At 35.2% G+C, this 15,228-nt stretch overlaps 1 protein-coding gene across 2 annotated transcripts in view; it reads left to right on the top strand.

Annotated features, from left to right (window-relative positions):
* Positions 1 to 308: 308 nt before the first annotated feature.
* LOC112702951 (DExH-box ATP-dependent RNA helicase DExH7, chloroplastic) overlaps positions 309 to 15,228 on the top strand; it is a 29,566-nt gene continuing 14,646 nt past the window's right edge. The window contains exons 1-20 of one of the 2 annotated variants that reach the window (XM_025754199.3): positions 309 to 964; positions 1,131 to 1,336; positions 1,429 to 1,491; positions 2,052 to 2,202; positions 2,286 to 2,686; positions 3,572 to 3,790; positions 4,331 to 4,442; positions 4,582 to 4,779; positions 5,701 to 5,780; positions 7,189 to 7,311; positions 7,456 to 7,542; positions 9,828 to 9,928; positions 10,453 to 10,510; positions 10,756 to 10,821; positions 11,539 to 11,621; positions 11,734 to 11,914; positions 12,198 to 12,353; positions 12,435 to 12,536; positions 12,648 to 12,800; positions 13,375 to 13,479. In XM_025754199.3, coding sequence (XP_025609984.1) covers positions 568 to 964; positions 1,131 to 1,336; positions 1,429 to 1,491; positions 2,052 to 2,202; positions 2,286 to 2,686; positions 3,572 to 3,790; positions 4,331 to 4,442; positions 4,582 to 4,779; positions 5,701 to 5,780; positions 7,189 to 7,311; positions 7,456 to 7,542; positions 9,828 to 9,928; positions 10,453 to 10,510; positions 10,756 to 10,821; positions 11,539 to 11,621; positions 11,734 to 11,914; positions 12,198 to 12,353; positions 12,435 to 12,536; positions 12,648 to 12,800; positions 13,375 to 13,479 — 3,042 coding nt within the window. In that variant the 5' untranslated portion in view covers positions 309 to 567. The remainder of the gene's footprint in view (positions 965 to 1,130; positions 1,337 to 1,428; positions 1,492 to 2,051; positions 2,203 to 2,285; positions 2,687 to 3,571; positions 3,791 to 4,330; positions 4,443 to 4,581; positions 4,780 to 5,700; positions 5,781 to 7,188; positions 7,312 to 7,455; positions 7,543 to 9,827; positions 9,929 to 10,452; positions 10,511 to 10,755; positions 10,822 to 11,538; positions 11,622 to 11,733; positions 11,915 to 12,197; positions 12,354 to 12,434; positions 12,537 to 12,647; positions 12,801 to 13,374; positions 13,480 to 15,228) is intronic. The other variant, XM_072199392.1, reaches the window with a different exon arrangement.

Genomic DNA, 15,228 nt, shown 5'->3' on the forward strand with positions numbered 1-15,228 from the left:
GAGGGGTGAAGTGCGTTGGGGATGGGGGATTAGGGTTAGGGAGGGAGAGGAAAGAATTAGGGTTCAGGATGGGGAGAATGCATTCAGAAAGGAGAGGAGGGAGGAGAATGAGAAGTGCGTTGGAAAGGAAGAAAGGAAGAAGTAAGGTGGGGTGGGAGTAGGAGAAGGGGGTTTGCCATGTCATCAAAATGTAGTGGTAGTGGTAGTGGTAGTGAGAAGGGGGGTTTGCCATGTCATCAAAATATAACTCATAATACGCTTGTTAAATTTTAAAATTCTTTAAGAATCATTTTGTCAATAACAATAGTAAGGTATCAAAATGTGAGTATTTGAATCTTTCGAGTATTGATTTGGTCATTACCTTGGTCATTATCTCAAACCAAGAATAAGAAGGTAACAGAAGTTGGGAGTGGAGGTAGACAATTGCCCCCCAAAAGAAAACTCCCGAAAGAAATTTTAGGGCGTTAAGCTTCAATGGTCTGGTCTGCTGGTTACTGCGTATCATGATCGGAGGAGCAAAGAGAAAAGAGCGAGGCAAAGGGAAAGCTTAATTAGCAAAATAGAAATATGCCGCCAAAAAAGAGTAAGAAGAATCAGAATCAGAAGCAGAAGAAGCCCCACGCTTCGGCTTCCTCTGCTCCGAGGTTGCAGATTTCGGCCGATAACGAGAGCCGCCTCCGCCGCCTGCTTCTCAATTCGGCACCTGCGTCTGCTCCACCGCCTCTCCCCGCCGTTGATGATGCGACGTCATCCCTAACGAGGGCTCAGAAGGCCAAGAAGCTTAAATCTCTTTACGAGAAGCTCTCTTGCGAAGGTTTCACTAATCGCCACGTTGAGCTTGCTCTCTCCGCTCTCAAGGAAGCTGCTACTTTTGAATCAGCTCTTGATTGGTTATGCTTGAATTTGCCGGGCAACGAACTTCCGCTCAAATTTTCTACTGGAACTTCCACTCATTCCACTCAAGGTAAAAGTTTGCAATGTTTGTTATTCAATTAACTTGTCGACTTTAGTTCGTATTATGTATTGAGTAATTGATTGGAGTAATTGTATAAAATTTTACTGATATAATTTTATATTGAGACATTGATATTTTACCTCCCGTTTTGTAATTTTGTTTTGAGTCTTGTTAGGGGGATCTGTTGGAGTTATATTTAATCCACGGGATGGTTCGGCTTCTGCGGAAAATGCATCTGATACGACTGAGGAGGAACAGGCGCCGGAATTTTCTGTTTTAATAGAGAGACATTGGAATGATGATAGTTTAGATTCTGTACAACCATCTCAAGCAGATTGGATAAAGAAATATGTTGAGCAACAGGAAGAGGAAGAGGAAAAGGTAATGATTGACAAGCATTTGTATGAAGAATAAAACTGCTGTATATTATTGTCTCTGTAAAAGTTATCGATTTGATTTCGTGATATATTCAGGATGAATCTAAGACTTGGGAAGATGACATTTGTTATGGGGGTAGTGTCAGTGCCAAAAAGGAGGTATTTATATTTTCAAGCTTAAATTACATTGACCACCTTTTACACTGCTATGGTTGGGTTTTAAGTAGGTTTAACCCTTCATGCTTCCTTTTTGATTGAGGTACTCATTTTCTTTCTATCTTCCTCTTTGTTGTTGGGTTTGGCATGTTTAGGTTATAAGTTTCATTTCTTTTTAAAAGAGTTCTGATCAGTCATATCAGTTGTCTTTGTAATTGTTTTCATTTTTTCAAACTTTTATTAATAAATTTTGCAGTAAGCACTAGTAAGATGTGATAACATTTGTTAATGGTATTTAACATATGCAAGTTCCTGGTTTGAGTGGCCTGATTGCTGAAGTTGTTTGCTTAAATAGTGCATTTTCTTGGTAGTTTGTTTGATCAGGTCAGTAATTCTATATACTAAAACAGGTCTGTGTCTGCAATCTGCATTATCCGGTAGAAGGGGCTGTTTGTTAGAAAATTTAATGTCTTTGTTCTGCTTGGTCTCTATTAATGTTCTGGGAGAGTGCAACATTGCTTGTTCATGTCTGATGAGTTTATCATTTGTTTCTATCTTAATAGTCCTGCGAACCTAGGCCATATGATGTTATTTCCAAGGAGTATCTTGCTGCAAGGTTAGAAGCTGCAGATGCCAAGGAGAACAAGGACAAAAAACGTCAGGAGCAGGCAGGCAATGTCATCCGGAAACTGAAGCAAGAGTTGTCTGCTCTAGGTTAATTTGAATTTCTTTTTTTATTTCTATGTTTTTTTGACCTCCTTTTTTTGTCGCATTTGATGATATGTTATACTGAGCAGGATTATCGGATGATGATTTGGCCTTACAGTATGAGCAACAAATCGGTTCTAACTATGAGAGAGCATCATCTGGCCTGTCTGGCCATGAGCCCAACACAGGTGACACAGCAGGTTATTCAGAAACTAATTTGCCCTCTGGTGGAGCTGTAATTGATGGAAGTGATGTAGGGCATCGTAGCATGGAGGAAAATATTGATAAGTCTTCCTCACTGGTTGTACACATTGAAGAAAATTCTGTTGAAGGAGAGGCAGAAGAGGTGGAACTTGGTGGTTTCTTCTCCGAGGATGTATCATCTAATGAAATATTACCTCCTGATGTTTTGAGACTGCAGAAAGAAGAAAAATTTAAAAGACTTTTGGAAAGCAAGAATTTAGAAAATTTAGATGGCATCTGGAAGAAGGTAAGTTTGTAGGCTATTTATAATGATGGATCACGATGATTGATTTTAATTTTACTTTATGTGTCTTGACTGCCTTCCAGTTATTCTCAATATATTTCTTTTACATTAGAGTTTGAAGGAACAGTAATTGTGTTGGTTGGTGGATGCATTCATGGATATTATGAATATACTGCATGCTATATTTGAATGAAATTGACTCATATTGACTCATACTACGGACCTATAGCTTTTGGGATAAGAGTAGGTTTTTTATTTTTGTTTGGTTGGAAGAACATGGCCTTTGTAATGGGTTCAACTAACAGATGTTGTGCTAGTTTGGATTGGCTTTTTGAGTGAAAAAAGTACCCGTTTTTTTAAAATAAAGTACTTTTATTTAATCTGAAACCTATTTGGAATACGTCTTAAAAAAAAAGCATGTTTATTAAAAAAAGCAAATTATTTGCTTTTTCTAAAAGCTAACAATACCTTGCTTTTAAAAAAAGCAGAAGCAAAAGACGTTTTTAATACTTGAAAACTCTTTAAGTCTATCCAAATGTAAAATAATTTTTGTCTGTTAAAAAAAGATTTTTTTAAAAAGATAAACAAAACAAGTACTTTTATTCCAAAGTCAATCTAAACTGACCCGTTATTGTATTTGTTGGTTTCTTTTTGTTTTGTTCCTATGTTTAGGAGGATTTCTAGTCCACCTTTATCTGTTATTCTTTTCCCTCTTCCTGTTAGTGCATTTCTTATGTCTTCTTTTATTTAAAAAGGAATTTAATAATTTTTTTCTATCGTTTCTTCCTGAGCATCAAGTAGAAAGCAGTGTGTTTGTGCATTTTTGTTATATATCTTGCTATAGTCTGATGGTATTTATCTCTGATGTTTTAATTTAAATAACGATAGGGTGATCCTAAAAAGATCCCAAAGGCAGTTCTTCATCAACTATGTCAGAAATCAGGCTGGGAAGCTCCAAAGTTCAATAAAATTCTTGGCAGAGGGAAAAATTTTGCCTACACTGTGACTGTATTGCGTAAAGCTAGTGGGAGGGGCAAGAACCGAAAAGCTGGGGGACTGGTCACACTTCAGCTTCCAGATCAGAATGAAATCTTTGAATCTGCAGAGGTGAGTCGTTCTTAATTGTTGACAGAAATTTGTGCATGGCCTGCACTCTTCATTTACTAGTTTATTTTTTATAAAAGTTGCACTTTTCATTTATTACTCATAGCTTGATTGCAACCAATTTATGAAGTATCAAGGGATCATTAGGAGTTATTTTAAAGCTAAGATACACCCTAAGAATAACTAACTTTTAGTCTAATCACTAGTCAATCTACATGACTATATTTGATCATATATTCTAACCCACCCTTGAGATGAAGCCATTTAGATTTCAGCTTGATTCAATTAAACACAGCGAAACAGTGGCAAACTCAGCCAACCTGGCCAAATAGACCCCAACGTGTCAGCAACATATGCAAGAAGGAACCTTACCAATTAGGCCAAATGCAAGCAAGACAACTGCTTATCCACATAGAGGAGAGGCTCCAGAGTGCACTGGATACACAACTAGATTTCATTTACATGCTAGTCTTGTCAATTGTTATAGATGATATGAGAACAAATTCTCTGGTCCATACAACTTTGCAGTTTTACTGATTGCAGGATGCACAGAATAAGGTGGCAGCTTATGCTTTGTTACAAATGTTTCCTGACGTCCCAGTTCATCTGCCAATTACAGAGCCTTATGGTTCTCTTGTTATGAAGTGGATGGAAGGTTGTGTTTCTTTCTTATGTTTAAATTTTATTACGTTGAAACATTGATTTCACCATTGTGTTTGGTTTAAATTCTTTAATCATAATGTATGTGCACTTCTCTTTTTTCATAAGATGATATCTGTTTTCAAAACTTACAGGAGAATCATTTGCCAAGCTAGAAGACAGTGAGGAAGATCATAGAACTAGTTTTGTGGATTCATTATTAAATGGTGATGGTTCTGGTGCAATTCCGTCTGTTGAAGTTGCAGATCATAAGTCTCAACAAACAGATAATTTGGATAGACTCGGTGAAAATAAAACTTCGGCAATTGTCAGTCATCAGCCACCTACTCAGAGTAGGTTCATCCATTCTTATTTAATTTATTTTAGTTATGGAATTCATTCATTTCCCTTTTGAATGGTTTTTCATGAATAAGCCTGACCTCAGCTTGAAACTGTGTTTCTTAGAAGTATAAAACTGTAAGATCTCTGGCTGCATAGAATTTTATGGCTGCCTTTGTCCTTAATTCCTTTATCTGGTAATTTGTACCTGCTTATCGCTCTTCCCGAAGAAATATTGACAGCTAACCTTGTTAGCCAATTCAGAGTTTATTTTTATTTTTATTTTTTTTGGGGTTAAAAAATAAATCAACAATCGAATAAATTGGAAGAAAGGTCTTGAGAAAAGTCCAATCATACAATCCTGAGCCATTTGCAAGAACAAAAGGTAAGACAAAAGCTTAAATTGGATTAAAATAAAATAGGTACTAGTGCTTTGATGGAGATCCTGAGCCTTATGTAATATTAATGTCCAAATTATGTGTCTTCTTCCCTACACATCTACTACACCAATACCTTTGGTGGTTTGGCTGTGACATTCCTGTAAGAAAAAGGCAGATTTGATGAAGATAGTCCAATAGTAAGGTACAGAGAGTTAGAAAAACTATAGACGAAACCATCAAGAGGAATTCATATATTCACATTATTGTCTAGATAAATGGTTTATGGTATGACATGATAGCGTAATTTGATGCATTTTAACCGACCCCACTAAAGTGGGAAATGAAGGGCATTCACAAAATTCAATTCATCAGCACCTGATTTTGATTAATGTTTGAGTGAACGTTAACAAATAAATTGGTCTTCTGGTAAAATTCAAGGGTTACTGGATATATGTTTGATTGATGGGTAAAAAATGCATTTATCTGTCTTCTTTGACTCTTTGTTACTGTTGTTATTTTTATTATTGTTTATGAATATAAAATTTTCTTGTGCAGGAGATACATATAGCAAGGAAAATGAGAGTAATTATTTGAGACAGGTTCAAATTAATAAAATGAAAACACGTAGATACCAGGTTTGTCTAAGTTTTTATAATTTATAAGTACTTTATATATAGTATATTAGCTGCTATTATTCATAAATTGTCAACTTTTCCTATCCAATGAGTTTTCTGGCTGCAAATAGTTTGCGATTTGGAATGTCAATTCATTGAATGTAAGACAACGGACATGTAGTGCAAGTTTAGCATGATTAATCATAAGATCATACTATCTCACAATTCAACATGATTTATGTTGCTTGGGTTTGTCTCTTAAAATGAATGAGAAATAAAATGAGGTGTATACCATATATTTTAGCTGGATGGATCTACTAGAAAAGTGTTTCTTGTGTTACTGTTACCCAGGCTTTTAGTTAATTACACAGCTATAAGATTGTACTGTATTGAATTTGATTCATGGGTTTGAAAAGGAAGAATTTTACATTTCCCCCTCAAGTTTTCAAGAATTGTAATCAAATTGAACAAAGAGATTGGGACTCTTTATTACCAAGAAAACTAGTTTTTCTTCAGCTATTTGAGCTTAGATATCCAAGATGTTGTTGCCACATTATGGAAATCAATACCAGTAGAATTGCAAGAAACAAAAGGCAAGAAAAAACATGGAGACACTGAAAAATGGAGTGGAAAAGAATGTCCCACCTTAGGACTATTTGTGATCATCTTCCCCGAGGGTTGATATTGTACAAGACAACCAGTGAGAATTCAGCTTAAGTAACTAACTAAGAATTAAAGTTAATAGTGCAATCATATGAAATACAGATGCTAGTTAAAGATAAAAGAATATTACTAGTGTGATAGGTAAAAGGTTTCCAGAATTTTGAAATTTCCAGAATATTTGGTGGAATTAGGAAAATTTTCAGCACTATCGGTCATATGATCCGATGCCTGGAATCGAAACACCAGGATCTACAAAAGGGTTTATCCAAGAGAAGGCTGAAATGATCCCTTTTTGAATTCAGTTTCTGTTGGTATTTTGCTAGTGTTATTAAAAATTATTATTAACAGGATAAGAGAAATGATATTAGAATAATGGCTAGTCAATTGGCCTGAATTTTATATGTTTATTAACTCTTGACTTTTAATCTCAATTCCTTGATAAATAAGGAAATAAATAACTTCCTTGAGTAAGATAAACAAGGATGCAATAAAATTATAGACAAATAAGGAGTAATAAAATCCCTTGAGTAAGATAAATTCCTAACAAGATAGGGTCTCGAAAATTATAGTAACAAAATCATCCTTAAAATGACATGAATTGATGCAGTTTATTAGATATCATTCTCTGTCTCTTAAAGATTTTTTGTGAATATTTTCACATATATCATGGTCAATGGCATTCCTTGAGGTTGAAAATTTCTGAAATTTCAGTTCAACTGCAAAAAATATCTTAGGTAATGACATTGGCAACTATTTTGAGCTGCAGGATATGTTGAAAATGCGAGCTACACTTCCTATTGCTGCAATAAAAGTTGATATATTGAAACTGTTGAACAAAAATGATGTTCTTGTTGTTTGTGGAGAAACAGGCTCTGGAAAGACAACTCAGGTGATTGTTTAGCTACAGCTGGTGATGAGTTTTTACCTGTTGTATTGACTAATGTTTTCTTTTTCACTCGTCGGCACACTTCTTTTCTATAGACTTTGTGAATGGATATGTCTATAGTTCTTCTCTGATTAGCATTTAATGTAGGTTCCACAATTTTTATTGGACGACATGATCGAGTCAGGACATGGTGGACATTGTAATATTATATGCACACAACCAAGGAGAATAGCGGTGGGTACAAAATCAGCTTATTTCCCCAATATATTATCTACTACTTTCTTCGATTGTTGGATTGGCAGTCTTATCTATCCTACTTTAACTATGATTGAGATGTCTACTTAGTAACAGTTTTCTTGTAACATGTTAAGGCTAGGCTGTTTGATATGGAATGCTGCATTTTTCCAAAATTGATGGACTGTGTAGTTGCAGAATGTAGACCTGATACATTATCTTAAAATTAAATGAAGCAATTTGAAATCATCTAGATTAGATGTGATAATTTCATATATGATTTATTATAACTTGGTGAATTGGGAGGTGTATTGTTGTCCAAAGAAGGAATGGGGCTTGGATTTCGGCAATCATTTAAAACCGTAGTCTTGGTGGCTAAATCACTATCACATTTTTCAGAACCGGTGTCTACCATTTAGAGTGAGCTACTGTCCAATGAAATTGTTAAAAAATAAAGAGAATATTTTGTAATATCTACGTCACATCTTAACATATCAAGTAATATCTCTTAGGATTAGTTTCGGTATATATCATTATTCTCTGATTCTTTGTCCTTCTTCCATATCTAAAACCCACAACCTCAACATCGTATCAGAGCGATACCATCCTTCATGACTTGTGGCTTCCCTTTCCGCTGCCAGGATCCCAAAATATGGAATTATGCCGTCTATATTACCTCAATAGCCATCAATCACCAACTTTTCTTCCAACCCTGACAAAAGGTTATGGTCTCTTGATTCCTTTGGAAGTTTTAGTTGTAAATCGTTTTTGTAATTTCTAACTCATCGTCTCATCCTCGAATACAGTCTCTTTCATTTTTGACAAAACCTATTTGGAAGTCCAAAGCATCCTCTAAACAGAGTTAACATCAATGACATGTTGCAGGTTCGAAGGCCACAATAGGCTATCTCTCTTGATGTGTGTTATGTGCGAGGAAAATTCAGACTCAAATTCACATCTGTTTTTGCATTGCCCCTTGTTTGTGTTTTTGTGGAATAATTTGTTTGGTATCTTTGATGAGTGTTGGGGTGCGTCTTGCAACCTTAGATCAGTTTTTCTTGGCTTGATTTGTTTGTATCAGTTTTTCTTGGCTTGATTTGTTTGTTTTGAGAGTAGGAAAGTGGCAAATAAATCATTGTGTCACTGTGCAGTATATACCACTATTTTGAGTATTTGGCTGGAGCGTAATCCATACACCTTCTATGACAAAATTTATGATAAGCAAGTTTTATGTGATAGGACTAGATATCTAGCATTTATTGGTGTATGCTCATGATCTTTATAGAGAAGGCTTTCCCTATCTAACATGTTTATAGATTGGGAAGTAATGCTTTATAGATTACTTTTTTTTTTTGGGCTCTTGTATAGTGATCTTATCCTTTTTCTTATATTATTCTTATCTCCATGGGTTGAGCTTGATAGTGCAACTAGGACCAGGTTTTGTTCCTCAGGAGTGCAGACTGCAAGTACTATCCTTTCATGGCAACAGGTCAGTGTGCGTTGGTGCTGGTTTTTTTTTTGGGGGGGGGGGGGGGTTTGAGGGAGTGGTGTATGTGAGTATTAATGTAGGGTGTAACTGGGGCTTTGACTGTACTACATTTAGAATAGGTTTGCATTTGGTGAATAGAGCAGGGAGGAGGGATTAGCGGAGACAGAGGAGGTGAAATTGATGGGATCCAAAATATAGGAAACACTGCAGTGGAATAATTGATATAAAAGTTATCATGGATGGTACCACTCTAATTCCAAATTAAATTTGTTGGAGGATACAAGAAAACTGGAAGTGAAACAACATATGCGGAAATAAATACAAGCAAGTTTCAATATCACATTTAATACTTGCTTATTCCCAAGACTTCATTTTATCGTGCCATGGTGCCATAATAATAACATGGCAGCATCAGTAACACATTCCCATGCTAAACACATTAACTAATCTATATGCTTAGTTTTGTTCCATCAGCATCAGCATGTGTTCTCATAGCATACTCAGACTCAGTCATAGTGTGAATAATCTATAATATAGGTTCCGTTCTTATTGGACATTTTTTAATTAAAAAAAAAACAAGATACTTAACAGCAAATGTTGGTTTCCTGCCTATGTTATAGTCTCACTCGGCTTACTAGTGTCTAACTTTTTGTAACACATGTTAGACTTAATCTGCCAAAACTTTCCTTGCTTTCATTATAATTTTATGCTTTTGCTACCACTTTTGTTTGGATAAATTTAAAGCGACATTTTCCACTTATTACTTTTGGCTTATGTTTTTTTTGTCGTGTTTCAGGCAATTTCAGTAGCTGAAAGGGTAGCCGATGAGCGGTGTGAACCTTCACCAGGCTCAGAGGGTTCCTTGGTTGGTTATCAAGTTCGACTTGACAGTGCCAGGTGCTCATTTGTCTATTCAACATATTCTTGTTAAATGCTTATTATTGTATTAAAATTGGGCTCATCAATCCAACTCCCATAGACGATGAATTGCTGGTTTTGTTGTCTATTCTTACTCTGTGATACTGAATTGCTTCCTTTCTTTTATTTACTTTATTCAGATTTGGACTTTAAACCATGGTTTATCAGTTTTTGCTATGAATAGAAGAAAATAGGAGGACGATCTCTTATCCTTCCATCTTCTTGTATAGAAAGAAGAAGAAATTTGTTAGGGGGTAGAAAAATATTTGACATAAAAGCCAACAATGTTCTCAGTAGAAAATATGTTTTATCCAAAAAAAAGAAAAGAAAAAAAAATCTTAGATTTGAAATATGTGTTAGTATGGAGTACCTTGGATGGATGTACAAAAGTATTCTAAAAGGGAAATGAAATATTGCACTAACTTTATCTTTCCCATATGTGCTTATTCTTTGCTTTCTGGGTAATTACATTTACAGAGTGTAAATTACTTTTGTCATGATAGGAATGAGAGAACTAGGCTTCTGTTTTGTACAACAGGCATCCTTCTCAGAAAATTGATGGTATGTTATGCTGTTATATAGTATGGGCAGCCTGTATTCAGCTTGTATTCTATTGTATGCAAGCATTTTAATGAGGACCAGTGCAAATTCAAAGTTTTTGTTGTTTTGTTTTCGGAACTCCTGTCTCTATTAAGAGTATCCTTGCAGTCTTTAAAGAAATTGTTTTGTATTTTAATAGTTATTCAACTATAATTTCATTTGATTTATTGAATTTTAAGCCATTCTTTGACTTTTTCAAATTTCAGGGAGACCAAAGTTTGACTGGCATCACTCATATCATAGTTGATGAAGTTCATGAGAGGTCTCTATTGGTCAGTTTAATCAATTGAGATGGTTTGCGGTTATCATTTTTTATGCCTTGGCTGATTGGATCTTTGTAGGTTTTTGTAAGATATCTATGAATGCATGTTTGAAAGTATGCAAGTTTGTAAGATATAGATGATGCCATTAACAAAGTAGGTATCTATGTTGTTTTATTGCTTGTTTTAATTCTGAAAGTGTCAGATCAAAACAATTTAGATACTGGAGGAAAAGGTATTTTGTGAATATAATAATGAGTTTCACATGATTATATCTACAGATTAAAGTTAGATTTTATCAGTGTTGGGTTAAACAAAACTAATAATGAGGACAGAATATACATATTGATGTACTTAAAGTTGTGTTAGATTTTTTGGATTGAATTAGATGCATGCCTAATCTCGTTCTTATTAGGCATTAGAGTCTATCCTATGTATAGCACTGTGCCTTCTGTAGATATATAGTCCTGCTAACTTGATTCTAGATGTTCATTCTTGGGCAAGAGTTGGATGTGCCAAGTCCCACGGGCATATGACCTAATTATTTATAATAACTTGCACAATCTTCTTCCTTAGAATTGCTTGTGGGGTTGAGTGAGGGCTAGGTCTAATCTCAATTCTAATAAGGAGGACACCTGATCCTCTGATTCTGCAATATTACATAGGAATTCTAGCTGCTCGTTTTCTTTAAAGCTATGTCAATCTCATATATCTTTCCAACTTTTACAGGGTGATTTTCTCCTAATTGTTTTGAAGAATCTAATTGAGAAGCAGTCCACTGAAAGATCAACAAAACTTAAAGTCATTCTAATGTATGTCGTAAATCCTGTACCTACAATTGGTATATTACACTTGTTTTTATTGAATTCCATTATGTAGTATTAAGAAATTCCCATGTGTCTTGTATTCAATTATGATAATCAGGTCTGCTACCGTTGATTCAAGTTTATTCTCAAAATACTTTGGACATTGTCCTGTAGTTACTGCAGAAGGAAGAACTCATCCAGTGACAACATATTTTCTTGAGGATATATATGATCAGATCGATTATCGACTTCCTTCGGATTCTCCAGTTTCTTTGACATCAACATTTCGCAAGGAGCAGGTATTCTGCAGGCTCTAGATAATGTTTTTACCCTTTATTAGTTTTGTTGAACTGAAGCTTAATTATCCGTTTTATGACATGTAAACCATACCTTCTCAGTTTTGCATATTTATGTAACTTAGAAAATGTTGTGATGGTCTGAAACCATTTTGCAAGACTACCGGTATTTCCGGAGAAAAAATTGAATCATGATTTTTACATCATTGAAGTGAGTTAGGTTTTATTTTTTTATTTTTTACTGATTAATGTCTTAGTTAATGAATTGTTTCAATTTTCAATTTAGAAGTTGCAGAAAGGTCTTGTGACAAATAGCAAGGGGAAGAAGAATCTAATGTTATCGGGGTGGGGTGATGAATCTCTGCTTTCCGAAGAGAACACTAATCCATATTTTGTTCCAAGTTATTATCAGTCATACAGTGAACAAGCTAAACAAAATCTAGTAAGTCCTATTTAAGATGAGTGTGTATACAACCTTAGGTTGTGGCTATAATTTGACCATCCAAAATTCTGTTTTGTTCAGAAAAGATTGAATGAAGATGTCATTGATTACGATCTTCTAGAAGATCTAATATGTTTCATTGATGAAAATTGCAATGAGGGTGCCATCCTTGTGTTCCTACCGGTAAGCCTAATTTGGTATTCTCTGAGCTACTAACTAAACCGTTTACCTGAATTTTTGTTGGTATGAGTCGTTATTTATTTATTTACTTCTTGCTATAATTTGACATGTCAGGGAGTCTCTGAAATAAACCTTTTACATGATAAGTTGGTTGCCTCTTACCGCTTTGGTGGACCCTCTTCTGAATGGGTTATTCCGTTGCATTCTTCGGTTGCATCAACTGAACAGAAACAGGTGTTTTTGCGCCCTCCAGGAAATACACGTAAGGTGAGGATGGCCCTTAAGATTTTATTCTTAAAATCAGCTTAGAAATCACTAATATAATTCTAAACCGTTCCTTCTTTTTAGTATTACCCTTTCCTAACAGAAAATGTGGCACTTGGTTTTCTCCCTTGTGCTTCGGCCTGATTGCATCTTGTTTACTGTTAGGATCCCAGCTTGTAAACGTTTACAAACATCTATGTAAGATGAAAGCATGAGTTACTGTTTAACACACTCCTGCAGACTCCAGCTTGCCTAAGCTTGTGTGAAATTTAACCTTTATTTTGAAGAATGTGAGGGGCAGGAAGATTCAAACTACAAACCATTTAGTTATAGGAGCTTTGGCACCATGCAATAAGCCATCATGTTTAAAGATTAAGCTATTAGGTTGAGAAACATCTAAAGCTTTGTATTTAACAACATTCTTTTGCCTTTTCTGATGAAAGTATAGACTTCAGATTAAAAGAGAGGACTTTTATTGAGAAAACCCACTATTTATATTATTTTGTAACTGAATAACATTGTTCAGCACTAGTGATATCTATTGTAGATAAAATATTTTGACTTTTCCTACTGCTAGGTTGTTATAGCCACAAATATAGCAGAGACCAGCATAACAATAGATGACGTGATATATGTAATTGACTGTGGAAAGCATAAGGAAAACCGATATAACCCACAGAAGGTATGTCATCTTTTCATCTTTCTCAATGTGAAATTAATTAATTTATTATTATGAAATGTCAAACATTGCCATCAAACCTGTTAAATTTATTGATTTTTCACCTCATATGTGAAGCTGCAAATTGTGGTACTGAATCTGTCAAGTTTCAATAAGGGTATTTAGTTCAACAATATAGGGTTCATACTTGTTGCAGTACATGGACTGAAATGGATCAATTTACCTAGTCCTCTCAATCAATTACCCATCAGTCACCCTCCTCAGTAACATCTGCTTAAGGGGATGCAGCTAACCCATGTTGATAATGCTAAGTTCCATTTGTTCAAGGTTTCCCAGATTGTTTGCTGTTCATTATCGCTAACAAGGAAACTTCTTATGATAAGCAACTTGAGAAATGTTTTTGTTCCTTGGTCATGAAAGATGATCGTTCTGTCCTCATCTTGCTCAATTATCCTTTCATTGCAATATCTCTTGCATCGAGTCCCCTGGCAACCACGTTATATGGAGTCATATTTTCCTATTGTAGTGGATTTGTTGGTAATAAGCTTGGAACTTAGGAAGCTTTAGATTGGTTGATTGAGAATTTTAGAATATATGAAGGTATCTTATTATTCTAATCTTAGAAAATCATCATGAAGTGCTTAGGACTAGGTTGAATTTTTCCATATATTTAATGATTTTATTTTCTCGTTTAATTTGGATTTGGAGCCTAGTTTCATGATAGATACGGAAAAATGCCATCAATTCTAATCAGGTGTCAGAGCCTTTTCTGTTCTGTATTTGTTAGTTGGGTCACCTGGACAAGTCTATTTTACAAACTTCAGGCTTCAGATGTTAATTCTTGGACTTCAGGGTAGTGTATCAAGATGTCCCACATTGGTTCAGGATTTGGGAATGGTCTTCAAGATGGCGTGCAAACATGTATGATCATATGATGACACATTCCTGTAGGTCATCTTTTACTCGATCTTGCTTTGAAAATCAGACTTGTGAGACTGAATGGGTGCTGATTAAGAGCATAACTCAGTCAGTCGGATCATATGCTTCGGGCGAGTTGGCTCGTCCAATATTTTGGAGCATTCAAGTTGATCCAGTCCACCCCCTGCTCATCCCACTCGATAAAAACCTAGTAGGCTCTCTATTCAGATCGAACTTCCTGCCTTTCTCTTTCTCTGCTCATCCCAGCAGCCTTCTGCAATGTCTGTTGCTGGACCTCTGCACCATCCCTTGATCTCCTAGTACTCCATTCTTCTCCCTCATCAAGGATCTCTATTTCCTTATGATAAATTGACAATGACAATGATGAAGTGGCATGGTGCGAATGAGATGGTTTCTAGTTATGCTGTTATTGTTGTTATGAATGTTGTCTGACAAACGATTACATGTGGGATGGCACAATGTGGGTACTGGGTTGGTGGAAATACATTTCAAGACGATCCTTTGTGTTTGGCTATGCAGGTCTTCTTGGTATATGGCACATACAAGAGGCACCTTTTTTTCCCCTGTTGACATTTATTATTTCATTTTTTGTTGGTTCTTTTTTGTTTTGGGTCTCAATTGACTTTTGATTAGGCATCATTTTACTGGGTATTATTTTTGTTGAGTTGTGATTTATATGCATTTTTAATTTTAGTATAATTATGTTGATTGTGATTAACTTTTTTATTTGTGCCACTATGCCTATATCTGGTTCATGCATTTTGCCTGAAATTTTGAGGGGAACCTTAAGAATATTATTTAAAGGTTACACAA

The sequence above is a fragment of the Arachis hypogaea genome, chromosome 7 (assembly GCF_003086295.3).
Source record: "Arachis hypogaea cultivar Tifrunner chromosome 7, arahy.Tifrunner.gnm2.J5K5, whole genome shotgun sequence".
NCBI lineage: Eukaryota > Viridiplantae > Streptophyta > Magnoliopsida > Fabales > Fabaceae > Arachis > Arachis hypogaea.